We start from the raw sequence: 27068 nt of genomic DNA, 5'->3' as shown, positions 1-27068 counted from the left end.
CTCCTCCCTCCCTCCTTCCTTCTCCCCCCCCCCCCCCCCCCCCCCCCGCCTCTCTCCCGTTCTTCCCCCCTCTCCCTCCTCCTCCTTAACACACAAGTGCTGCACATTCATTATGGAAAATTAGAAACTGAAAATAAGCAAAAAGAGAATTAGAAAAATCACAGCACTCATAATCTGGACTTTTTTTTTGGTAGCAGATTTTTTTTACTTTTTATTTTATATTGGAGCATAGGTGATTAACAATGTTGTGTTAGTTTCAAGTGTACAGCAAAGTTATACATATACATGTATATATTGTTTTTCAAATTCTTTTCCCATTTAGGTTGTTACCTAATACTGAGTAGAGTTCCCTGTGCTATTTTAAATATAGCACTGTGTACATAATCTGTACATTTTAAAGGAACTGTTGGCAACCTTCCCCTCCGCCCCCCTGTGGGAATGTCTAGAGTACTCCTGCCTAACCCCAAGGCAGAGAGATACTTCTACCACATAAGTTCACTCATCTCTCTGGAATTTGCCAGCGTGGGCTATAACTGTGGGCAGAGGGTCTGATGCCTTCCTGTCACTGCTTCCTCATTGTAAGGACGGGGGGTGAGGGACATGGTGCATTGCAAGTTGTCATGTCCAGTCGCCTGTAGCTGGAGAGCAGCCCCGAAGAGAAAGGGGTGGGTGGAAACCTGGAGAATGGAATGGTGTTGGGGCGAAACGGAAGCAAGAAGGTTTAGGATGAGCCACGAGATTTGGGGATGCAAATAGCCCTTCCCTTGTCAGATTTATCGCGTCAGATGTTTTGAAGCTGTTTATTTTCTCAATAGAAAGCAAACTAAACGTAAACAGCCAACAATTTGATAATTTTTAAAAATTTATTTATTTTTTGGCTGTCCCACACGGCATGTGGGATCTTAGTTCCCTGATCAGGGATCGAACCCATGTCCCCTGCAGTGGAAGCATGGAGTCTTAACCACTGGACCGCCAGGGAAGTCCCCACAATTTGATCATTCTTAAGAAAAAAGTCAGCATGTTAGCTACCATATCCAAAAGTGGCTCCAGCCTGCTTCTCTTTCTGCTTCTTCAGTCCTACAATGCAGTATATCTAAAAAGAGGCTGCGAGGTATGTTCACTGACACGTGTAGAAAAACAATTCTGTGGTTCAGAAAGATTGGGGAAAGCTTAGCTTAAGTGAAGGAATCAGATTTTTTTTTTTTTTTTTTTTTTACTATAGTACCTTTAGAATCTGTTGATGTGCACAGTTTTTTGTTTGTCTTTTTACTGCCACACTGGCAGTCTCAAAGGCAGTGGAGGGATAACAGGCAGCACTTCCAAACTTGTCTGACCATAGAATTTTTTCCATGGAACATCTTGGGAAAATAAGGCTCCTTGGAGCATTCTTGGGCAAAAGCTACTCCATCATTATTCATTTCTCTTTATTATTTAGTATTCTATATTACTTGTTACTCTTTAGGGTGAATCTTGGTAAAGACCATGATATGGTAAGGAAACTCTCCACTCAGGGCATGGAGGCCCTCGTGCATTCACTGGCTGTTTATGCAGTGTGGGTACAGAAGCCATTGAGATGCCTGCCAAAGCAGAGTGGGTGGGCCAGGACAGGCGCAGGATTGGAGCCTCCCAGGCCTGCCACTCCGGTTCTACCACTTATTTCAACCTTGGCCAGGTCTCTCAGCTTCCCTGGCCTTCAGTTTCCATGTCCATAAAAAGAAAAGATAAAAATATCAGCTTCTCAGGACTCAGTTCCAAGCTTGATGCCTGGCATGTAGGAGGAGCTAAATAAAGAGAATGATTGTTTTTGCACATGCTATTAAGGCTGTTAGGTGTTCCTTGCTGCCTTTTCTTCTAAAACAATTGACCTTGCTGCTCCCCATTGATCTGCATTAAGAACAAATTCTGTCTTGCATTTAGAATCTCCCCTCCCCCAGCCAAGGGACCCCAGTCCACTTCCCAGGCAGTGTGCAGAGTGGAAAAAGGCCCAGATCTGGGTCTGATTCTGATTCTCTTTGCCAGCTGACAACTGGCTTGCCCCTTCTTAACCTGGTTTCTTCCTCTGTAAAATAAAGGGAACGAAATATTACCTAATTCTTAAGGTTGCTGGGGGGGGTGAAATGAGAAGGAATTCTTATAATACGGCTGGTACTTGCCTATGTACAGTAGCTGCTCAGTTAATGGTGGCAATCATTTTACTATTGTTATAATTATCAATCATCACCCTTCCACCTGTGATTCTCACCTGAGAAAAGAGATGTATCTCTTAGGGTGTTTTTCCCCCAACTATATTTATTCTGAATGCCCAGCTCCCACCCTACAGGGAAGGGGATACACTCTTCTCCCCTCCTGCCCATTGAGAAATGCAGCCGTAGTGATTCACTGGCGCTGGAGGGAGGGTGTTTAAATGTTGAAGCATTTGTAAAATGCTTAGAACAGTGCCTGGCATACAGCGCTAGGTCCAGGTTTATGAATGCTGGTGCTGCCATAACAAAATACCACAGGCTGGCTGACTTAAACAACAGAAATTTATTTTCTCACAGTTCTGGAGTTAAAGGTGGCGGCAAGGTTGGTTTCTTGGGAGGCCTCTCTTCTTGGCTTGGAGATGGCCGCCTCCTGGCTGCTTTGTCCTCTCATGGTTGTCCCTCTGTGCACACACACCCCTGGTGTTTCTTCCTCTTCTTAGAAAGGCACCAGTCATATTGGGTTAGGGCCTCACCCTAATGGCCTCATTTTAAGTTAATCACCTTTAAAGATCTTAACTCCAGGGCTTCCCTGGTGGCGCAGTGGTTGAGAGTCTGCCTGCTGATGCAGGGGACACGGGTTCGTGCCCCGGTCCGGGAAGATCCCACATGCCGTGGAGCGGCTGGGCCCGTGAGCCATGGCCGCTGAGCCTGCACGTCCGGAGCCTGTGCTCTGCAATGGGAGAGGCCACAATACTAATAGCATGGATTAGGAGAAGGAATTTAAACCAGACGTGAAGGACCAATACAACTTATCCAAGTTGAAATGGCATCCTGGGCAAGGGACCAGTGTGGAGGACAAAGGCAAGGGGAAGAGGAGTGAACGTGATTAATGTTTTAGGGGGGACACATCCATGAGAAGATGCAGGGGGAACAAAGGTCGGAGGGGTGGAAAGTGGCTGGGGCACTGGGGAGAGGAGCTGGAGAGGTGAGTGTTGGAGTCCACAGCTCCTTGAACACCCTCTATGCTTTCACACCTGGGCACCTCCATCCATGAATTCTTTCCCCAATTTTATCCTTCCCTCAAGTCCCACCTTCTATTTTAGAATCCACTGTGGTGGATTATTATTTCTGCTGAGGTCTTATTTCCTGATGATATTACGCATTACTTGAGGTCAAAGATGACATCTTTAATCATTTATAATCCCCAACCCACAAGAGCACTTTGCCTAAGTACTTTGCCTATCTGAATCGAATCAAGTCATGACTTACTGCATGATTTAACTTCCTGCTCACCACTGTCAGATTCCAGTTTTGAAGCCCAGGGACACACAGACCAGGCAACAAAGCACCAAGCTCAAGGGCAATCATCACATGTATTCCCATGCACAGAACTGTGCTAGGCAGTATTAGACAAACAGTACTGGCCTTCTGAGAACCTGTCTTTTCAAAATCTATACTGTTGGCTACATATGGGGAGAGTTTATATAAATAATTAGAAGAGTTCAACTTTCTTTTACAGTTATAGCTTTGTTTTAGGACTCTAAGCTTGTTTGTACTGTACAGTCAGGTTGTTAGGTGGTTGTTCCACGATACTGGCACATTCATGATTAGAACAGCTCCCCCTCTGCATGTACTGAAGTCAGAATTCATTCAAATCCAAATACACACATAAGCTGGCAACTGGGGTTCTGCCGTTCCCTCAACTGGTCCCACATACTGAGCTTCTTGAGGCACTGATTTCATGTCGTAAGCTACATAGTTTTCATAAAACATGTATCAGGATTCATTTAACAACCCTAAATAACGTGTGTTAATTTTGTGTATTTGTGAAAGGGAGCCATCACTTTCTGTGCGATATAAAGGATTTCCAGGGGTAATTTTGACTCACATTTTCACCTTCCTCCCTGATTATCCAGCCCTGTAGTTAGATGGGCCCTTGCTGTTTGATCTCCTACTATGTGCCTCATACGTGGCTGGGTCCTGGTATAAAGGGAGGGGTGAGATTCTGACCCTGACCTAGAGGAGGCCATAGTCTGGAAGGGAACAGGCGTGTGACAAATGTGTTACCTTCAGTATGCGTACCTTCAGAGGCTGGGGTGGGGTGGGGGATAAGGCTGGCAAGCAGCAGGAGTTAAGGTAGGATCTAGAGATGATATCTAAACCAAAGCTGGCCTTGAAAGAGAAAGAGTCTGTCAGATGAAAGGAGGAAAAGGGAGGTTTAGATGAAGGGAAAGAAGATGAGAAACTAAGTAGTTTCGAGGAACTGTAAATGATTCCATTACCTGGAGTGTTAAACGAAGTAAGATAGCAGAGAAGAGGTTCTGTTTCCTTGCAAAGGAGCTGAGACTTTGTTCTGTATACCTGTGTTTCCCATAAAGCACTTGAATTCCTTGGGGTGCTTGGTAAAAATAAGAATTCCTGAATTCCATACTGCATTTACAGAATCAGAATCTCTGGGAGAGGAACCAGGAATCTGCATTCTACCAGCTCCACGATGCTTCTGCACGCTGAGGTTTGAGAACCATGTGGGTGATGAGGAGGCACTGAACAGTGTAATGTAATGTAGTGACTTGCTGAGACACTGATTTTTAAAGAGGCTGGGGACATTATAGGAGATCTACTGACAGTGTCCCCCGGGAAGCAGGGAGCTGCTTCCTGTTGCAGTAGTCCATGTGAGCTGTTACAAGTGCCAGAACTAAGAGCGATGCGCTGGAGTAGAGAGGACGTGGCAGATTTATAACACGCGTAGGAGGGAGAGCGCAGGACTTGAGGACCAAATTGAACTTCCAGCTGTTTGACTTGAGTGATGTAGGGGCGTGAGGTAGAAGAGTGAATGGTTAAAGCTGTGGCCTCGGAGGCTACACAGCCTTGGGTTCCAGCCCCAGCACTGCCACTTTCCTACCCATGCAGTTGGGGAAGTTACTTCACCTCCAGTTGCCCCTCTCCAACCCTCCGCCTCTGAACCCCAAGTCTGATCTCTTTTCTGAGTTTGGTTTTTTTTAAGACTCCACATATAAGTGAGATCATACAGTATTTGTCATTTTCTGTCCGACTTATTTCACTTAGCATAATACATTCAAGGTCCACCCATGTTGTTGCAAACGGTAGGATTTTTCTCCCTTTTATGGTTGAATAATGTTCATACACGCACACACACACACGGCCCACAACTTCTTTATGCATTCATCCATCGATGGACACTTAGGTTGCTTCCATGTCTTGGCTGTTGTAAATAGTGCTTCTGTGAACATGTGGGTGCATGTATCTTTTCGAGTTAGGGTTTTTGTTTCCTATGCAAAAATACCCAGAAGTGGAATAGCTGGATCATATGGTAGCTCTATTTTTAATTTTCAAAGGTCCTTTATACTGTTTTCCATAGCGGCTGTACCAATTTACCATCCCACCAACAGTGCATAAGGACCAACAGTCCACATCCATGCCAGCATTCTTTATCTCTTGTCTTTTTGTTGATGGCCATTCTCACAGGCATGAGGTGGTATCTTGTTGTGTTTTTAATTTGCATTTCCCTAATGACTAGTGACGTTGAGCATCTTTTCATGTGGCCTTTGGTGAATCTTCTTTGGAAAAATGTCTATTCTGGTCCTTTTCCCATTTTTTAATTGGGTTATTTAGTTTTCTGCTACTGAATTGTATGAGTTCTTTATGTATTTTAGATATTAACCCCTTATCAGATATATGGTGTGCAAATATTTTTGCCCATCCTGTAGGTTGTCTTTTCACATTATTTTTATAAATTTATTTTATTTTACTTTTGGCTGCATTGGGTCTTCGTTGCTGCGCGCGGGCTTTCTCTAGTTGCGGTGAGCTGGGACTACTCTTTGTTGCGGTGTGCAGGCTTCTCGTTGAGGTAGCTTCTCTTGTTTGGAGCACGGGATCTAGGCACATGGGCTTCAGTAGCTGTGGCTTGTGGGCTCTGGGGCACGTGGGCTTCAGTGGTTGTGGCTCGTGGGCTATAGTGCGCGGGCTCAGTAGTTGTGGTGCACGGGCTTAGTTGCTCCACGGCATGTGGGATCTTCCTGGACCAGGGATCAAACCCATGTCCCCTGCATTGCCAGGCGGATTCTTAACCACTGCGCCACCAGGGAAGTCCTTTTCACATTATTGATAGTTTCTTTTGCTCATTGACAGAAGTGTTTTAGTTTGGTATAGTTTCACTTCTTTATTTTTGCTTTCCTTGCTTGTGTTTTAGGTGTCATATCCAAAAAATCGTTACCAAAGCTTGAGTCAGGGAACTCTATTCCTGTTTTCTTCCAGGAAGAAATTAGACCTGGTTTCAGGTCTTATATTTAATCCATTTCAAGTTAATTTTTGTCAATAGTGTAAGACAGGGGTCCAGTTTTGTTCTTTTTTTTCAGTACATGGGCCTCTCACTGTTGTGGCCTTTCCCATTGTGGAGCACAAGCTCCAGACGCGCAAGCTCAGCGGCCATGGCTAACGGGCCTAGCTGCTCCGAGGCATGTGGGATCTTCCCGGACCGGGGCACGAACCCGTGTCCCCTGCATCGGCAGGCGGACTCTCAACCACTGTGCCACCAGAGAAGCCTCCAGTTTCATTCTTTTATGTGAATATTCTATTATCCTAGCACGAAGTTTTTTCTCTCTTGAGTATTCTTGGCTCCCTTGTCAAAATATTAGTTGACTGTATATATTTGGGTAATTTTCTTGGCTCTTGATTCTGTTCCATGGGTCTGTTTGTTTTTATGCCAGTACTATACTGTTTTGATTACTATAGCCTTATATTATAGCTTGAAATCAGGGAGTGTGATGCCTCCCTGCTTTGTTCTTTCTCAGAATTTCTTTGGCTGTTCAGGGTCTTTTGTGGTTCCCTATAAATTTTAGGAATGTTATTTCTACTTCTGTAAAGATTGCCATTGGAATCTTGATAGGAATTTCATTGAATCTATAGATGGCTTTTGGTAGTATTAACATTTTAACAATATTAATTCTTCCAGTCCATGAACACAGAATACCTTTCCACTTATTTATGTCTTTTTCAATTTCTTTCAATATCTTGTAGTTTTCAGAGTAGAGATCTTTCACAAACTCCTTGGTTAAATTTATTCTTAAGTATTTTATCGTTTTTGATGCTATTATCAGGGAGATCAACATCTTTGTTTCTTTTTCAGAAAATTCATTGTTAGTGTATAGAAACGCTACTGAACTTTGTATGTTAATTTTGTATCTGCATCTTTACTGAATTTGTTGAAATCAGCCGTGATGGTAGTATTTACACAATAGAAACGGACCAATGCTACAAATCAGAACTCCTCCCCCAGCCCTACAGCCCCTGCCCCTCAAGAGCCAAATTACCAGGACAACATATAATCATCCTTAGCTTTGAAGGAATGGAGGCTCAGGAGAGCCCGGGAAGGAACCCAAGTCACCTGTAACTCTGATGCCCCTGCCTTTTTAATTGCACGCCGATTCCTCTTCATCTAAAATGTCCTTTAACTACTGTGGTTTTCCAAAGTTAAGATATATGACATCTCCCACACCTGAAAACGTAATGCATGCCCACTGTGAATGAGTTATTGTCTTACTCTAATATTGAATTGCAAAACAGTCCTGAAGGAGTGTAGGGAAGTGGCTTAGAACATGTGTTGATTCCTTGAAACGCGGGGATTATTTTTCCCTGCACTGTCAGAGTTTGCTGACTAGAAGCCATGAGCTGGTTTTGTCAGCTACTAAAAAAATCATTGAACAACGGGGAAGCCTGAAGAGGTGGGAGGGAGTGAAAGAATTACAGATGAATTGTTTCAAATTATGCAATTCATCCACCATACCTTAATGAATCCTTGGGATGTGTTGAATGAACCGCTCATTTGTACTCTAGATCAGTGTGCTCTCTTGTCATATCAAATGGATGTGTAAAATCACTTAGCATGAGTTCAGAGGCTTTACAGGAAGGTGTGATATTTTACGCCCCTCTTCCCTGCCTCATCTCTGCAAACCATCACCTTCCCTCCCTAAAAGGAAGGGAGAGCATGCTAATTTGGCATCTGAGGTCATTATAGGAACCCTGTCCCCACCCCTTGAGAATCTCATCCTTGGAAACTCCTCTTGGATTTCAAATGTAAAATGATGCCACTGTTATGAGTTTCAGGCACTCCGCTGTGTTGTAGGATGCAACAGAGAACAGGACAGATGTTGCCTCGTCCCCCAGGGAGCTCATAGTTTAGTGAGGGAGACAGTGAACCAGTTAAAATGGAGTTTTCTGAAAGATTTAATGGAGAAAGCATGATCCATGTGAACCCAAAGGGTAATTGTCCTCACCTCAGAAACCTGATATCCTAAGGTCCAATTAGAAGCAATGTGTGTATTTAAAAAATATATAAAGGGTCGGGAGAACCAGGTTTTATTCTTTGCTCTGTCTCTTCCCTATCTTTGTGATATGCCTAGCTTCAATTTCTCATCTATAAAATGGAATGATAATATTTATCCTGCTAACTCTTGGGGTTGTTATAGGGAGTGCACAAGAGAATGTATATGAAAGTGCTGTAAATATTACTGAACACTTCCTTTTCCCATGATGTAATGTGGGTTGTAATTTACTCAGTCATTAATAATTCATTTAAGGACCCATTCATTCAGCAAACATACATTAACACGTACTTGGTTAAAGATCCCGTGTTAGACCCTATGTTTGGCTCAATTTCATCCTCTTGCATTATCCCACTCTAAGTATCTAGTTTCATTTAGCATTAATTTTCTTACTAAGTTGGAGTGGGGGTGAGAGGAAATTTACAGTTATTGATCCCCTGTTTCAATCCAGGGACTTATTACCTTACCTCTGTCATCTTCCTGGAGGCAAGGGCAGGAGCACAGATAGGAAGCTGTTGGTTTGAAAATTCATTCTGTGCTTCATAGGCTAGTTTAAAATCTGGGAAGTCTGGGGAAAACAAGTGTAATTATCTTATGGAATTGTTGTCAAATTGTTTATAATTACTTTTAAAACTCACATTACTCATTTTACTAGCCAAAATCTAACCATCAAGTGAAATCTTTTACATCAGAGTAGACAGGACAAGATTTTATAACTACTGTATATGTTTTATGTTACATTTATATTTGTTATGAAAGAACTAGTTTTCATTATTTAGAATACTTTGTGGAGGGTGGGGAAATTTTCTATAGACTAAATAGTATTTACTAAATATTTTGCAGAGGATGCATGACCCCAAATTATTTCTAACTTCTGCAATTTCTGTTATTTTATTTTGGTCGCAAGACACTTTTATTTTGGTCCCAAGACACTTTACAAACACTTGGACTTCGGGCATTTCAGCGTAATGATACTATGCTGTAGTTCTGCATCATTAACTCAACATTAAGATTTTTCTAGTTTAACTGCTAGTAAAAATAGTCAGCATTAATTGTCCCTCAAGAGTATGCTGGTGGATCTCCTTTAATCCTTAGGAGTAACTCTATGTTCCTGCTGTACTTAAAAAAACACAAATAGAGTTTTTTATAAAAAAAAAAAAGAAAAATGATGATCCATAGCTCTGACAGGACAAAAGATGCTCATAAGAATCAAGTGTTGTTATGAAAATGCCAACCCCAGCTATTTGGAAACCGAGCCCTGTGGCTTAAAGAGAAAGATTTTTTAAAACAAATATAAAATTTAAATGGCAATGCCTGTTGCACATCTAGCTCTTTCAAAAGTATGTAAGCAATCTGGGACTAACAGATGTGCCTCCAACCCTGTGATTTTTTATTTACATGTGGGGCAGCAGACTCAAGCTCTAGTTAACTTGAGACCAAGAATAACAGGGGGGCCAACGCATCAGCCTGGAGCTTGGAGGGGGTTGGAGAACCTCCTGCCAGCAGTGTGGTCCTCTGCAATGTAGATGTGTTGCTCTCATGGCAGGTACTGAGCATCCTCACATTCACTTCAAACTGGGCAGAATCTTCCTTCTCCTTGGTCCAAATGGTACTGATACAGAGTCCAACTAAATGTCTTCCCAAGTTTTAAAATTATACCCCCAAGTACAATTCTTTCCCATTTATACTGACACTAAAAAATGTGTGTTTATTTCTGCAGAGAAAAAAAAAGTGCTAGTATTTTTTGCTCATATATTTTCCTTCAGCATCACCTCTATTTTTTCCAAAGGACAATTAAATCTTTTTGGCTAAGGCACCCCTGAACTTCTACTAAAGCACGTGTCTCCATTTTTCCTTTCATTTCAAAACTCAACTGCTGCTGCCTGCAGAGGCTTCTCTGAATAGAATAGGCTTTGTCCTTAGCAGGATGGACCAAAGTTTAAATAGAAGAGGGCAGCAGGCAGGTTTAAGGACAGCAGACCAATGCTCATGTACTCTGTGCAGGTGCTTCTTACTCCCCTCCCCGTTTTCAGTGTTTCTTTCCCCTGCCTGTATGTCCTCTGAGCCATGGGTGCACTTCCAATTTTACAAAAGCAGGATCTAGAACAGCCTGGGTTTTTCTTTACAGTCAATTCTTCTCCAGTCTCACTGGTAGGACTCTTTTTTATTATGTTTCTTTATTTGGTCCTCAGTTCTTCATCCCACTAATAATTTCCATGCTTCTATTTATCAACCTTTTTTTTTTGGCTGCATTGGGTCTTTGTTGCTGCGTGCAGGCTTTTTCCAGTTGTGGCGAGTGGGGGCTACTCTTCGTTGTGGTATGTGGGCTTCTCACTGTGGTGGCTTCTCTTGTTGCTGAGCACGGGCTCTAGGCGCGCGGGCTTCAGTAGTTGTGGCTCACGTGCTCTAGAGCACAGGCTCAGCAGCTGTGACACACGGGCTTAGTTACTCCACGACATGTGGGATCTTCCTGGACCAGGGCTCGAACCCATGTCCCCTGCATTGGCAGGTGGATTCTTAACCACTGTGCCACCAGGGAAGCCCTTTATCGTTTTTGATGAGTTAAGTTTTTATTCTTGAGAGACCCTGGCCTTGCCCCCACTACCTTTTAAAAAGTATTTATAAACTGAGTATTTTAGAAGAATTGTTTCTTTTCCTGGTCCTTCGGTTTTGCTGTACCTGTTAACCAGGTGTTACTCAGACATCAGAAGGAATGACCAAAAGCTAATACAAAGTGGGCACATACCTCCTTCAGGGGCCAACCACCCTTTACCCTGCCACCCACCAACAGATGCCAACACACCATTTTTAGAGTGTTAGCTGATCCCATGGACTTGAATACTATAGGGATTCTGTGCAGATCAGGTACAAAGATCATCTCTGCTGAAACATCTGAAATAAAGTAGAATCGTTTGTCCTACAACCTAGAAGACATTCTTTTGAGGATCTGGAAGATCCTCATGTTAGGATCTTCATGTTTCATGTTAGGAAGAGATAGAGAGGCGGTGAGTCATCTTGTTAGGGTCTAGGATCTCAATAAAGCAACTACCCTGTGGGTTTCGTGAGAACCAGGTGATAAGATGGTTCACCCAGCAGTTCTGTTGTTGATTTTGTTCTGAGTTTAATTATATGGCAGTCTTACTCCCTAAATGCAAAAACCAGTTTCCTAAGCAGGCTAAGCACGGGCTTGACATTGGCCATCGGCAGCATATCTTTTCTACTCTTTCCTGAGGCCCTGCATTGACGTCTAAAAACAAATATCAAGTTGCTATTTTGAATATGAATGAAATGATAAAACTGAGGCATAGTGCTCTCTCTCCAACTATGAAAATTTAAACCTCCTTCCTGATCATTTCTTTTTTTTTGCGGTATGCGGGCCTCTCACTGTTGTGGCCTCTCCCGTTGAGGAGCACAGGCTCTGGACGCGCAGGCTCAGTGGCCATGGCTCACGGGCCCAGCCACTCTGCGGCATGTGGGATCTTCCCGGATCGGGGCACCAACTCGTGTCCCCTGCATTGGCAGGCGGACTCTCAACCACTGCGCCACCAGGGAAGCCCACTTCCTGGTCATTTCTGAGCAAAGTTCCTTCTGTTAATATTTGCATGGTCTTATTAAAATAAGTTATAAACACTTCATTTGAAACAAAAACAAACATCTGTTAACTGTAGTCACCTTAGCTTTATTTTTTCACCTGCTTCATCTCTTCCATAAGAAACTCTAGAGGGATGAGAGTATGACTTGGATTAATTAGTTTTCTTTTGCCTTTCTTATTTATTTAATCTAGAAAACATGGTCAGGATATCTTTTACAGGAAAGATACACAACTTATGAGATACCGAGTCTTTGAAAATAAATCACTCCAGTGTATGAAAATCAGCCCGCTAGTTTTATAACATCTCTGACCTTATGGTTTGTTAAAAGTGCTGAAAGTCAAGTGTCCAGGTGTCTAAGAGCTGCTGAGTGAGAGGGTGGGATTTTGGCAGAGCTCCCAAATAAGGCCCGCTCCTATAAAGTGTCCTTAATTGTAACATTAGTTTTTATAATTGTGTCTTTGTGAAATCTAAATATATTTTAATCATGTTAATATACAGCTATAGTTTAATAAGAGAAGATTGGTATTTACCCCTCGAAAGGTGATTTTGCAAAGACTTTACAGAATTGGTCTGGAAGAGAAGTTTAGTAGAATATGGATTAAGTCAGGGGAGGGGTTCCCCTTTTTTTTTAAGTGTAATTTAAAAAAACATTGCATTCTCAGGCTACCTATAGAAGACTGAATGTTCTCTTGCCGAAACTGAGAAATCTAACTCTCTATTGTTTGATTTTCTGGGCTTTTATCGTTTATTTTCAGGAACCAAAGGAAGAAATAAAGGGGAATTTACAAATCTTCAAGGGGTAGCAGCATCTACAAATGGGAAGATATTAATTGCAGACAGTAACAACCAGTGCGTGCAGGTATGGCCCCTAATTGTATACCTTTAACCACTTACACTGATAAATAGATAGACCTGCCTAGTTTCCTACTTAAGACTTAGGATGCAAGGAAAGAAAGGGAAGCTTATGATGTGTATATAAGCTTTTTTTCAAATAGAGTTTGCATGTTCTGACCTGTAGTACTTATGACGGATGTTCTTGCCTGTCTTTCCCACTCATTTCTAAACTAGTTCACGTTCCAATGAATGTAATTTGTTTTCCAGATATTTTCCAATGATGGACAGTTCAAAAGTCGTTTTGGCATACGAGGACGCTCTCCCGGGCAGCTGCAGCGGCCCACGGGAGTGGCTGTGCATCCCAGTGGGGACATAATCATTGCAGATTATGATAATAAATGGGTCAGCATCTTCTCATCAGATGGGAAGTTTAAGGTAAGATTAACTACAGCTGGCCAGTCGAGAGAAGGGACAGGAAATACAAGATGAAATTGTCTTTTTCTTTGGATCTAGAGCCAATAAAATATTCAGTTTTTCATATGTAAAGACATCTTGACTTTGTTACATCTAAGTTTAATGAAGTGAGAGTCACAATGACATTGTCATAAATCTACTCATGTGTAACCTAAATGTGGCTTCATTTTATAAAGCAATTAGTTTGCTCAGTTGCTTTCTTTTATACATTTTAAAAAATATTCTTTTCCATTATAGTTTATCCCAGGGGATTAGATATAGTTCCTTGTGCTATACAGTAAGACCTTGTTGTTTATCCATTCTAAATGTAATTGTTTGCATCTACTAACTCCAAATTCCCAGTACATCCCTCTCCCTCCCCTGCTCCTTCTTGGTAACCGGAAGTCTGTTCTCTATGTCTGTGAGTCTGTTTCTGTTTCATAGATAGGTTCATTTGTGCCATATTTCAGATTCCATATATAAGTGATATCATATGGTATTTGTCTTTCTCTTTCTGAATTACTTCACTTAGTATGATAATCTCTAGTTACCTCCATGTTGCTGCAGATGGCATTATTTTGTTCTTTTTAATGGATGAGTAGTATTTTATTGTATATATGTACCACATCTTCTTTATCCATTCATCTGTCAATGGACATTTAGTTTGTTTCTATGTCTTGGCTATTGTGAGTAGTGCTGCTATGAACATAGGGGTGCATGTATCTTTTTGAATTAGAGTTTTGTCCGGGTATATGCCCAGTAGTGGGATTGCAGGATCATATGGTAGTTCTATTTTTAGTTTTCTGAGGAACCTCCATACTGTTTTCCATAGTGGCTGTACCAATTTACATTCCCACCAACAGTGCAGGAGGGTTCCTTTTTCTCCACACCCTCTCCAGCATTTGTTATTTGTAGACTTTTTAATGATGGCCGTTCTGACTAGTGTGAGGTGGTACCTCATTGCAGTTTTGATTTGCATTTCTCTAATAATTAGTGATGTTGAGCGTCTTTTCATGTGCCTACCGGCCATGTGTATGTCTTCTTTGGAGAAATGCCTATTAAGTTCTTCTGTGCATTTTTCAATTGGGTTGTTTGTTTTTTTGTTGTTGAGTTGTATGAGTTGTTTGTATATTTTGGAGATTAAGCCCTTGTCAGTCACATCATTTGCAAATATTGATATTTTCTCCCATTCTGTAGGTTGTCTTTTTGTGTTTTTTTGTGTGTTTTTTTTGGTGGGTTTTTTTTTTTTTTTATAGTTTCCTTTGCTCTGCAAACAGCTTGTAAGTTTGATTAGGTCCCATTTGTTTATTTCTGTTTTTATTTCTATTGCCTTGGGAGACTGACCTAAGAACACATTGGTACGATTTATATCAGAGAATGTTTTGCCTGTGCTCTCTTGTAGGAGTTTTATGGTGTCATGTCTTAAAGTCTTTAAGCCATTTTGAGTTTATTTTTGTGTATGGTGTGAGGGTGTGTTCTAACTTCATTGACTTACATGTGACTGTCCAACTTTCCCAGCACCACTTGCTGAAGAGACTTTTTCCCATTTTATACTCTTGCCTCCTTTGTTGAAGATTAATTGACTGTAGGTGTGTGGGTTTATTTCTGGGCTCTCTATTCTGTTCCATTGATCCGTATGTCTGCTTTTGTACCAATACCACACTGTCTTGATTACTGTAGCTTTGTAGTATTGTCTGAAGTCTGGGAGAGTTATGCATCCTGCTTTGTTTTTTTCCTCAGGATTGCTTTGGCAATCTGGGTCTTTTATGGTTCCATATAAAGTTTTGGATTATTTGCTTTAGTTCTGTGGAAAATGTCATGGATAATGTTTTTTTTTTTTAATACTGTCAGGTTTACCTCAATTCAATGAAAAACAACAACCTTTAGAAAAGGTTATTAAGAGGCAATTTATATTTCCCAAATTAGCCTACAAGTTGTCATTTATGAAGTTCCTTCTACTTTCTCAGTTCCTATCTATCAGTACTTTCTGTGATAGATGATATGGGAGAAACAGAATTAATAAGACATGGTCCCTACCTTTTAAAAATGTAGAAGCCTTTTGAGGAAAAAAGACAAATACACAAGAGATAACAGAAAACAATTCATGTCAGCCTTTAAGCAATCATAAATTGTTTGGTACAATCTAGAACCATAGTATTATAGTATATGATATAGGAATTGGAGGGAAAAGAAAACCGGGGCCAGCTTCATGGAGAAAATGTGAGTGAGCTACACTTGGAGGGATCCCATCATTTGATGCACTTGCTGTTACTCCCAGCATCATCCTCTGTTTCTTCATCCAGTCAGTCACTGAAGAGTAGAGAGCCCTTTGATGACAACAGAAATCTCTCTTCTAAGGTGTCATCAAAGAATATTGTCATCCAGCCCATTTTCCACATTTGTTCACAAGAAGATTATGAAACACTTTGTCACAGGTGTTTTGAAGGCCATGTTCACTCTGCCTTCCACATTCCCCCGTCCAGGCTTCTCTTTCTGTTGACAACATGAGCTTTAAGTCAGATCAAACCACTGGAATCCCAGCTCTACGGTTTATTAACTGTTTGGCCTTTGGCAAATTATATGACTTCCTTGAGCCTCAATAGCCTCATATTTCAAATCTGGATTTTAAAAATCTGTCTTACAGGATTTGGGCAAGGGTTACATGAGATTTTATTTCTGGATTGTATATGTGCCTTGTATGAAATAGGCATCAAAGAAGAGTTCTTTTCCAGTGCCTCTAATGACCCTGCCCAAAACATGACGTCTGTTTGATCAGCTGTGATTTTGGCTTCATGACCTCATACCACCTGATGGTGGTCACTCCTTCTTTGTCCAAACTTACAGAGATGACACTCTTCATAATCGATTCTGGAATTCAGAAGATACACGAAGTTCACTCATTAGTCTCTTATTGGAGGAATTTATATTTTCCTTTTTAAAGTCATTGGATCACCACAGTCACCTCATCATTTTCATTAAAAGAAGTTACTTATGTAATTATTCACCCTCAACTTGGAGCCTCTGTTTTGCATGGGGCAGCATGTTTTCAATCTAGGAGAATAAAAACTGTCATCTCTAATTCCACCGTATTGCACAAGAATCTTCAATTGTCATTGATTCGTTTTGTTCCACTAGAGATTTGATGACTCTGTATGATGGCCATATACACAGGAAGTTCTTTTGCCTTTCTGCATCTCTAACTTCCTCCTCTTCTTTTCTGTTTTCATAATTGTATTTGTGGTAAGACATACCCAAATATGACAGCTTTAACATCAATAGAATGAACAATGTTTTGCGACCTCTTGAAAATACCCCTTTAGTTTGGAGACAACCCATTTGTTCTGGTTTCATACCTTAGCAAAACTATGACCTGTCTTTTCAAATTTAGAAACTAACACTAAAATAGTTATTGAAACAGTTTTATATCTACTTTATTGAAACGCTTTATCTCTAATATATTAAATTGAAACAAAGGTTTTATATTTAAGAGAGAAGCGTTTCCTAAATTAAGTATTTTTCACTCAGTGATTCAGTGTTCTAAATGTAATAGCCTTTCTTCTTGGAAGAACTGGATTCTGATAGTTGGAATACTGTTGGTAACAATTGGAATAAACACGAAAGAACACTCATGCCCCCTAGAGGATTGGGGGAATGGATATGGTGTAGTTTCATCATATTCCCTTTTTTTAATAGATACTGATCAAAACCCAGAGGGTAAAAGGATAGCAAGTGAAAACACTTTTGTAGTTTAATGGGATTTCCTCCAAGCCTGATGGCCATGACCATAAACAGAGAGAGACTTATTTTCTTCTTCGGTGGAATTCAGTAAAATTAAACAGGTGCTCAGAAAGACAAACTTTTAACAGCAATGTGGATTCTCTGTATTTATTCCTAGTAGTTCTAGGGATATAATTTCTTATCTCCTTTTCTTTCTTTTACTCACCAATTTCTTAGCCCTGATTTTCATTCCTCTCTGCCTCGAATTTTTTCCTTTCCATCTTCCCTCCATCTAGGAAATTTTTGTGACCCCAGAACAGATGCAGAGACCCCTGGCCACCACGTATTCTAAAATATCTCATCTCTTCCCTCTTCAATTTAAGGACCTATTTGTTGAGTTAAATACTTTCATTTAACTTTTCCAAAGCCAGGGTCTAAAATATCCTTGCTTATTGTTCTGTTTAAGATGGCGGACACATTGTCAGGACACATTGTCTTATTTCCCTTGGTAGAATCTAGTGCAGCCAAACGGGGAGTGATGAAAGGAAATGGAAGGAAAAGAGGTTTTGGTTCAACATTTAACTTTTTTCTTTTAGAAGTGCACTAGTTCTGATTGTATAATAGAATGGCACTGGTCCCTTATTTTCTGTTTTTATGCTACATAGTTATCATCCACTTGGTATTATATGGCTGAGTCATTCTAAGTAACAAACACTGTTCATAATATTAGGTAGTGATAATATTCTTCTTAATACTCAAGAGTTTCCTCTCTTCCTTTTGATCTCTACGGACATATCTTCCATTCTGACATGAAAGAAAGTATATATATATTTTTTTGCAAGCTATTATGTTATAGTCTCTGATCTTTGGCCTAGATTGCAAAATCAGAATTAAATTAACCAACAGATTCCCTTGCAAGAATGCCAGTGTTTCCTTCCTAAGTAAATGTACCTCTTTATTCTAAAGAGATCAAATCTGAATCTCAGTCATTTATAAACTTACAAGATCCTACAAAGTCTGAACCTCCACTGTGGAAAGGTCCCCATCCCTCTCTCCATACTCTCTCTGCACGTATCTTCATGTGTTTGGGGGAAAGAAGATAATCCTGCGAGTCAAGTATAATGTCAGCTGGATAGGGTGGGAGAGAAGGAGATCGTGCTTGACAGTCTTCTTTATCCTTCAGAATCTGCACGACCCAGGAGGTAAATAGCATAGCTGCCAGTTTATAGATGAAGAAACTGAGGTTCAAACTGGTGAAAGAAAGGATGAATTTTGCTTTGAAAGTTTGATCCTGGTCGACTGGACTAACTGTGGTGTCACAAAAATAATTAGGAAATCAGGAGGTGCTAGTTTGGGGTTTCTTTTTTATCTTTTTTTTGGTTTTTTGTTTTGACATTGGTTGAGTTTGAGGTGATAACCTGTAAAATAGGCCATGACTAAAGATATGGATTTGAGAATCTTACACATGGAGGTGAAAGTTGATGCCATAGCATAAATGAGATTTTAGAAGTATGTAGAGTTGTGCTGTCCAATATGGTAGCCACAAGCCACATGTGGATACTGAGTTCTTGAAAGGGGGCTGGTCTGAATTGAGATGTGCCATGAGTGTAAAATACACACTGGATTTCAAAGACTTAGTCCCCTAAAAAGAATGTAAAATAGTTCATTAATAATTTTTATATTGACTACATATTGAAATGGTACCTTTTCGTTATATTGGGTTAAATAAATACATAACTAAAATGAATTTTCCCTGTTTCTTTTTCTGTTTTTTGGTGTGGCTACTAGCAAACTTTAAGTTACATATGTAGCTTACGTTACATTCCTATCAGACAGCATTAACAGAGAGAGGGAAAATAAGGGGACTAAAACAGAACCTTTGAGAATGTAATTTTTTTAAAGTTAAAATTTTTAAGTTAAAAAGTAACACATGCAAATAGATTTTTCAAATAAGCCTACAGAGAAGTATAAAATAAGAGTTTTTCCTACCGTCACTAATATCACTTTGGAAGATATAAACACTATTTGGTTTCTTACTTTCTCTTCCAGGAATATGTATACATACAAACACATATTTAATACAGATGGGCTCAGACTACTCACTGTTCTGTACCTTGCTTTGTTCAGTAATATATCTGAAGGTCCTTCATAAAAGCACAGAGAGATCTGCTTCGCCTTGACCTTTTCCGTCCTGGTGTCGGGGAGGACTGCAGTTCTTGCCGTCCCTGTCATCTCCCAGTCCCCCTTGCCCACCTCTCCCTCGCCTTGGGTGGTCCTTCTCCTTCCTTGACCTGTCTCATCAGGTCGTTGTTCCACATGGCTTCTGAGATGGCCTATTGAATTCTCCCAAATCTACCAAATTGAACATTTGACACCAGTCACTTTAAAAATGGCACGGTAGACAGTGCAGCTGAGATGTTGTTGAGGGTAGGTGCTGTGTCTAACTCATCTTTGTCTACCAGGTGCCATGTAGTGGGTGCTCTATCAGTGTTTGTAGAATTAGTGAACAAATGGGTGAATGAGTAAAGTACTACTTTATAAGTACTCTAGAAGATGGAGGTAGAAAAGTAAAGGTATAAGACATGTATTTTGCAACAAACAGACATTTATATGCATACTATAGTCTATTCAGAAAAATGAGTAAGAGTTTAAATGCATATTGTTTAATAGAAATCTAATGCTTTTTTGTCATTTTAAAATACCGTGAAAACTGGAACCAATCATCATTATTACCCTGTAACAATGCTAGACTTTGGAAGTTAATATATTGAACAAATATTTGTTGAGTACCTGTTAGGCACGAAGAAGTGTGCTAGGCTCTGAGTACACAGTGCTGGATAAAACAGACATGATTCCCACCCGTGTGGAACTTAATTGTAGTAAAGTTCAATGGCAGATGCCTTGCAATTTCGATATTAATTACGACATATAATGACAGTGACTGCTTCCCTTTAATGACTGCTTCCCTAACATGTGCTATGCTCTACACTAAACACTTTACCTACTTTATTTTACTTAATACATATTCCAGAAATATCAATGGAAGTGACTGAAGTCATTTTTTGACGTTTTTAATATATAAGGAATCTGAATCTTAAGGAAATTAAATCCATTTGTGCTGTATCAGGTGTGTCCGAAGCAAGTGACAGGTGTGGGACGGTCTTCCTACTCCTCACTCGGTGATCTCTTGCTATACCACACTGCCTCTTTACAAGGGAACTGTGGCCCTAGTTAAGGAGATTCTAGAACAATTGTGGTAGTGATTCCTTAAAAAACTGATTTCCTATAAATATCGGTAACAGATAATGGATGTGACAAAGACAGTTTTCCAAGACAGACGCTCATTGTGGCACTGTGCACCTCTGTTTGAACAGTCAAGTAAATGTTTGCTGACACCAGTGTCTGTCTTCATGTTCTGTAGTGCTTTCAACTTCATTTCTGCACTTGTTTCTAACAGACAAAAATCGGATCAGGAAAGCTGATGGGGCCCAAAGGAGTTTCTGTGGACCGCAATGGGCACATCATCGTGGTGGATAACAAGGCGTGCTGCGTGTTTATCTTCCAGCCAAATGGGAAAATAGTCACCAGGTTTGGTAGCCGAGGAAATGGGGACAGGCAGTTTGCAGGTACACTCGATGGTAATATGTAAACCCCCTTTTTTATGCCTCTTCTGCTCACATTTGCATGATGTTGGAGCATGTTGAAGACGCCTCCTCCCCAGTGTTTTTGCTGGCTTTGGGAAAGATACTGGGGATGGAATCTAAGCGAAAGCATGGTTAGATGCTGCTCAATGACTCCGCCCACAGTAAGTTCAACTGCAGCCCGTGTGTGGCTTTTATTGGTGGCAGTTTACAACTCAGAAGTCTAACCTTCGAATATTAACATTAAATAAAATATAAGCTTTAATAAAATGTTTTTTAAATAAAGATGTTTGAGGAACCATGGAGAACCTCCTGGTTCCACCTAGTTGTAGCTTAATTTAAAGAGCTTCTGAATGAGAATGCTTTTCACCTGTCTAGGTGATTATAAGAGAGCAGGAGTTGAGAATATTTGCTAAGTACAGGAAGGGCTGTCTCTTTTCCTTCTTTTTCTGGTGTGCCACTTTGCAATCACTTCGTTTTTTACATCTGCAAGAAGAGGCTGAAAACAGTTGATTAATTTTCTTTTGGGAAGGATGCTTTTGGCAATTCGTGTTAATTTGCATAACCTTTCTTTATGCTTTGTCTCCAGTTCTGCCAGGTTCTGAATGTCACCCAAAATTACAAAGTGTGGGTTTCTGCTCTACTTGAAAAAAATGTTACATATTGGTGCTAAGAGTTACCATGTCTCTCCTCGGTGAGAGCTGAGGGTCCTATGTGACTATCAGGGAAGCTGGCAGATGTGACTTTCAGATGGTGGCGCGGAGAATGATTCCTGATGCTTATTGCTCATTCCACTTCATGAGGGCTGCTGGCACTCTTAGCTTGATCTGGAAGAAGGCAGAGTAGACAGTCACAAGCGTAGAATGCTATCGAATTCGTGTTATCTGGAGCCAGAGGTCAGGCTGAATGACCTTCCAAGGACTGAGTTTACGATTCTTTGTTCTTTCTTAAATAACTAAGTTAATATATGAAGTTTCGTAACTGCTGTGTTGTTGTAATCATTTTAGTTGTTATGGTCATCACATATTTTTTCCTATCTTTATTTCAGGTCCCCATTTCGCAGCTGTAAATAGCAATAATGAGATTATTGTTACAGATTTCCATAATCATTCTGTCAAGGTACCATAAACACATCAATTGTTGTTAACTTTTAACTGCTTTTATTGAGGACTCAGTCTGGGAGAAAACATAACACTCATATATACACACAGGACCTAGGGGAGGTAGCCAAAAAGAGAAGATTTTTGTTTCTCCTTAAAGATGCGGGTTTTAATTTGGACATACAGACTTTGGAGAGTCAGAAAAGTGAACAAAATATGGTGGCAATAAGTTCCTTAATTTGAAACCGGTGTAAATGGAGATAACTTGAAAATGAAATTCAAAAAAGCAATTGCTTGGGGGCTTCCCTGGTGGCGCAGTGGTTGAGAGTCCGCCTGCCGATGCAGGGGACACGGGTTCGTGCCCCGGTCCGGGAAGATCCCACATGCTGCGGAGCGACTGGGCCCGTGAGCCATGGCCGCTGAGCCTGCGCGTCCGGAGCCTGTGCTCCACAACGGGAGAGTCCACAACAGTGAGAGGCCCGCGTACCGCAAAAAAAAAAAAAAAGCAATTGCTTGAACTTAGAGAGGCAGAACTTTCTGAAGCTTAATGTTTCGTGGCTATTCAGTAAATTAAAATGGATCACTTTCTTCAATTTTCTGCATTATAAGACCTTTCAAACAAAATTAGATATCAGAACTCTGCTACAGCAACAGATTTGGGGCGGGAAATAGCCCTGGCATGCATTCATGTAGTGTATTTCATACATCTTAGAATCCTTTCACACACTTGGTGTTCCTGAGAAAACAATGCCCACCCCCTCTCCCAAATAGTGTAGTACATCTTTCTTACTAGGTAGAGGAGAGAAGAGAGATTTGACCTTTATTATGAGCAAACCAGGAAATACTAAAGTGATTGAAAACCAATGTCTCACTTACCGAAAAGAGAAAATGTTTAATGACATTCTAGACCAAGCTTCTCAAAGTGTGATGTGTGTTCCATTGAAGGGGAGGCCAGGTGGTCCTGGGCAGTGCACTGGCAGACATTTTTCTTTTAAGTGTTGTGTATATATTTTTAGAGTTACCTTCTGTTTACATCAAGTCATACTGGTTTGCACTTATAGAAGTGATATAAAGTTTTCCTTGTAAGGAAATTCATTTAAATTTTTTAAAGTGAGGCATTTCAAATGTGAGGGAGGATAAGAAAACAGCACAGATGGTAGGCCAATGACTAAAGTCTGCACTTAGAGACAACCATTGAGCAACCAAACTTTAAAAACAATTTGCCTTTGTTGACAGCTAGAATAGCTAGATGGGGATAGGATTTTAACACCCTAAGTAAGGTACTCTCTCTTCACTGCTTCGTTTCCCCACCTCTTCCTGGAGGAAGGTACTTTTAACCTGAGTAAATGGGAAGGCCTTGAGCTTTTGAGATGGGTGTCAAGTCCCTGTGCAAAGAGGAGAGCACAGTGGGCCATGGTGACGGGGCAGGATGAGGGGAAATGATGCCCACTGCTGCTTGCTTGTAAGGCTGCTTCCTGCCATGTAGTCTCTCCAGAGTTGCTACCATAGTGGTGGGGCTCCATCCTCATATCCCCCGCCTCCCTCAATGCCCAGCCTTGGTAAAAGGAAGAGGACAGTGGGAAAATCTTTGGAGGAGGAGAGAAACAGAGATCAAAGAGGCAGCAGGGCCTGGGCTTGTGACGGTCCTCCCAGGGGGCTGTAACAGTCCTGTGTGATGAATGTAACTATAAAAGGATAACTTGGCTATTATTACGCTTCCTGCCCTTCACTCTTTTTATAGAGGAATCCTTCATTTAACTGTAGCGCATTCAACGAGAAGAAAATACATATAGATCTTAACAGTGTCAGAGGCCAGCAAAGCCTGGCATAGGTGCTGCCCATCCCCACCAGAAGACAGTGATGTTAATCAGGTTGCTCTTTTCTACTAAGCACACCCGTGGCCTCAGAGCCTTCCCCGTCCCAGTGCCCCAGGCAGCTCTCTGAACCACCTGGTGTTGGTATGTGGGAGGGCTCCTGTTTACCAGCCCTGACTGGTGCTGGAGGAGGAAATAAAACATGTGAGTGACCAGAATGCAAGGCAGGAGCACTGAATGACTTTTAAAAAATAGGTACATATAAAGTTCTATAGGTATCCAGAAGAAAATACATGTCCATTGCTAAGATAGTCAGGGAAGACTTCCAAGTGGAGGTGGTATTGAGGTGAGCAGAATCTTGAAATCAGAAAAGGATTATCGTCCGACTTATAAAAACTTGCTATAAAAATTTGTTATCAAAAAACAAAGCTATAAAAAAGATTTCAGCTCATACTTCTGCCTCTTAATATGTTTTCATCTGAATAATTTATAAATAATGGGATGACATTGTTAGATGGGAAAAATAGAAAATATGTGACATCATGATTAAGAATATGAAAACACTTTAAGTTTTCAGTACTGTAGAGGCAGTTTAGTTATTTAAACTCAATTTTCCTCTCATTTAGTGGGAAAAAAAACCCAGTCATTTTGTTTTTTCTCTTCTCTTTGACAGTCGTTGCCATATAGCTCTTATGGAATAGTTGGGCTTTTGTTTCCTATATAACACAGGGCAGTTAACAAGAGTTCTAGTATTCAAGTCACTTCTCTGTTGGTAAATGTAAAAACCAGACCTATAGGTCAGGGCTAATGAGTGGGCTAGGTAGTTCTTCATCTACCTTCACTTTATACCTTTTTCTCATTGCAAAACAGTTAAGACTAAATTTGGCCTTCTCCATTATTTCAAAATGGAGCAGAAGCACGTAAGCTGTTTGAATTACGCCAAGGAAAACATACTAACTCAGAAAGATAAACACAAACAAACAAAAAAATTATTTGTACAACTTCTTTTTTCATTTTTGTATTGGAGTACAGTTTGATTTACAACGTTGTGTTAGTTTTCAGGTATACAACAAACTGATTTTGTTATATATATATATATCTATTCTCAGATTCTTTTCCCACGTAGGTTATTACAGAATATTGAGTAGAGTTCCCTGTGCTATTGAGTAGGTCCTTGCCGATTGTCTATTTTATTTATAATAGTGTGTATATATTAATTCCAAACTCCTAATTTATCCCTCCCCTGTACAACTTAATAAGGGAAAGATCAGAGAATAATCAGTCGTGTCCTCGCCAGCATACAAACACTCCTTTTGGTCTTTAAAAGTAGAATGTTTATGTGAAGGAGATAAAAAGAGTCAGGAAAGATTTTAAATGATATTTTAGGAAAAGCTGGTTCCTATCTCTGTCCTTTCCAAAGAACCAAAGAGGTAGCTTACTTACTTGGCAAGTATGTAATTAATTCAGGAAGTGGTCATGACATTTTTTTACCTTAAAGAATGTTTAGGCTTTAGAGATGGAAATGTCTCACTTTCCCATCATAAGAAACTAAAAGAGGGACTTCCGTGGTGGTCCAGTGGTTAAGACTCCATGCTTCTGCTGCAGGGCATGTGGGTTCGATCCCCGGTCAGGGAACTAAGCTCCCGCGTGCTGTGTGGTGCGGCAGAAAAAAACCCCAAAACCAAAAACAAAAAGACAAAAAAAGAAACTAAAACAAATAGCATCATTTTAATCTTTTATAACCACAGAGATGGCAATAGGAGAATCTCTAAAAGGTCCTGAGATCATCTTCAGATTAGATCTGTGCTCAGACATAGTGACCTCTCTCAGGTCCATATTTTAGGAACCTTACCCTCATGGGTGCCTTGTATGTAACACTTTCTGATTCGTTAATGAGTACTTCTACACATGTTGCATGATAATGGAAGCTTAAAATAATTCCCGAAGACGTTTCAAAGTATCACCAGAATCATCGAGATAAAATCATGCTAACTATAGTCTTATCATTAAACACATATTAAAATTTTAATTCTCTCAAGATTAGTAATCTGAGTAATCTGCAGTTGATACATATACAGTAACACTCTATTAATAAGAATATTTAATTAAGCACAACAGCCCAGTGCTTGACCATATCAGATATTAGAGAATTTGAGAGTTCTTAAGAGTTCTGTTTAGCCCCGACTTCTGTCAGCCTCCCTCTCTCATGGGCTCTATTCATCAAAGCCTTAGGGTCGTGTAAACTCTCTATTCTAGCTAAAATATATTCTGAGAAAATCTATTTTAAAAAGTCCTTTTCTTATTCCTCACCTGCTGCCATCACACACACGCACACACGCACTCACTCATTCGATGAATTTTCCTTATTATAAATGCGTGGTCCAGCCTACCACCCTTTCTTGTTATGTTGACTTAGTAAAATGGTAGTAAATTCTGAGTATCTGGCTTAACAAAAAGCTCTTACTTTCTGATTCAACTTTGAGTGATCATCCATCCTGTTAGAAATACAATGCCTGTTCTTGAAATTAGCTGTTTATTTAAATGCAGAAAGAATAATGTTGGAAATTACAGCTCTACTTACTCGTATTAGCTTATGTTTGTATATATTTTATAATTTATAACAAAAGTCTTTTCACATAGTAATATAACCAGATATAAGCTAGAAAAAGAAGTGGTTAACAAATGCTAAATCAGATTTAGACAGTAAATTGGGGAACCACAAGTGAATGGAAGTCTAGCTTACAGACTTCCCCCCTCTTTTTTAAGAATGTCTTAAATAACCTGCTCAGATATTTTTTAAAGCCATAATGTTTGCTTAACTATTTTAATTTAAAATAAAATAATCTTAAAATATTTCATACAGGTGTTTAATCAGGAAGGAGAATTCATGTTGAAGTTTGGCTCAAATGGAGAAGGAAATGGGCAGTTTAATGCTCCAACGGGTGTAGCAGTGGATTCAAATGGAAACATCATTGTAGCAGACTGGGGAAACAGCAGGATCCAGGTAGATTAAAATACGGATTTATTTGTTTAGAGTGATTGGTGTTTGTTAAAAGTGGAGAATTGTCTGTACCCCAGACTGGAATGTTTTCCATTTGTTCATTGATTAGGTAATTAGACTGTAAATAATCAAACAAAAGAAGGTGGAGTAGAAAAAAGTCAACATATTACCAGAGTGAAACCCTCTAAATCAGGGATTCTTAGTGTGTATCCCACACACCCCAAAAGCATTTGTAGCTAGAATTTAAGGGTTCCACTGAACAAAAATATTGCATCATTATTTTTACTAACTTCTAACTGAAAATTATAATTTCCTTTAATTATGAATATAGGCAATAATCACAGTAGTTGTAGTGATACCTATAACTTTGTCACCAAGAGAAATTACAGAA

The 27068-nt window shown here is 40.1% G+C and overlaps 1 protein-coding gene across 4 annotated transcripts in view; it reads left to right on the top strand.

Annotated features, from left to right (window-relative positions):
* Window positions 1-27068, top strand: part of TRIM2 (tripartite motif containing 2) — a 102550-nt gene that overhangs the window by 65946 nt on the left and 9536 nt on the right. For 3 of the 4 annotated variants that reach the window (XR_016393368.1, XM_089912306.1, XM_089912309.1), the window contains 5 exons: window positions 12873-12976; window positions 13219-13386; window positions 20579-20747; window positions 21811-21881; window positions 26540-26680. Coding sequence is in view for 3 of the 4 variants with exons in the window: in XM_089912306.1 (XP_089768432.1) it covers window positions 12873-12976; window positions 13219-13386; window positions 20579-20747; window positions 21811-21881; window positions 26540-26680 (653 nt within the window). In the remaining variant the exon portion in view is untranslated. The remainder of the gene's footprint in view (window positions 1-12872; window positions 12977-13218; window positions 13387-20578; window positions 20748-21810; window positions 21882-26539; window positions 26681-27068) is intronic. The other variant, XM_089912308.1, reaches the window with a different exon arrangement.

This window comes from Delphinapterus leucas, chromosome 5, assembly GCF_059928025.1.
Source record: "Delphinapterus leucas isolate spDelLeu-1000000601 "Yukka" chromosome 5, BTC_Dleu_Yukka2, whole genome shotgun sequence".
Classification (NCBI taxonomy): domain Eukaryota; kingdom Metazoa; phylum Chordata; class Mammalia; order Artiodactyla; family Monodontidae; genus Delphinapterus; species Delphinapterus leucas.
This window is presented reverse-complemented; position numbering and strand designations above follow the sequence as displayed.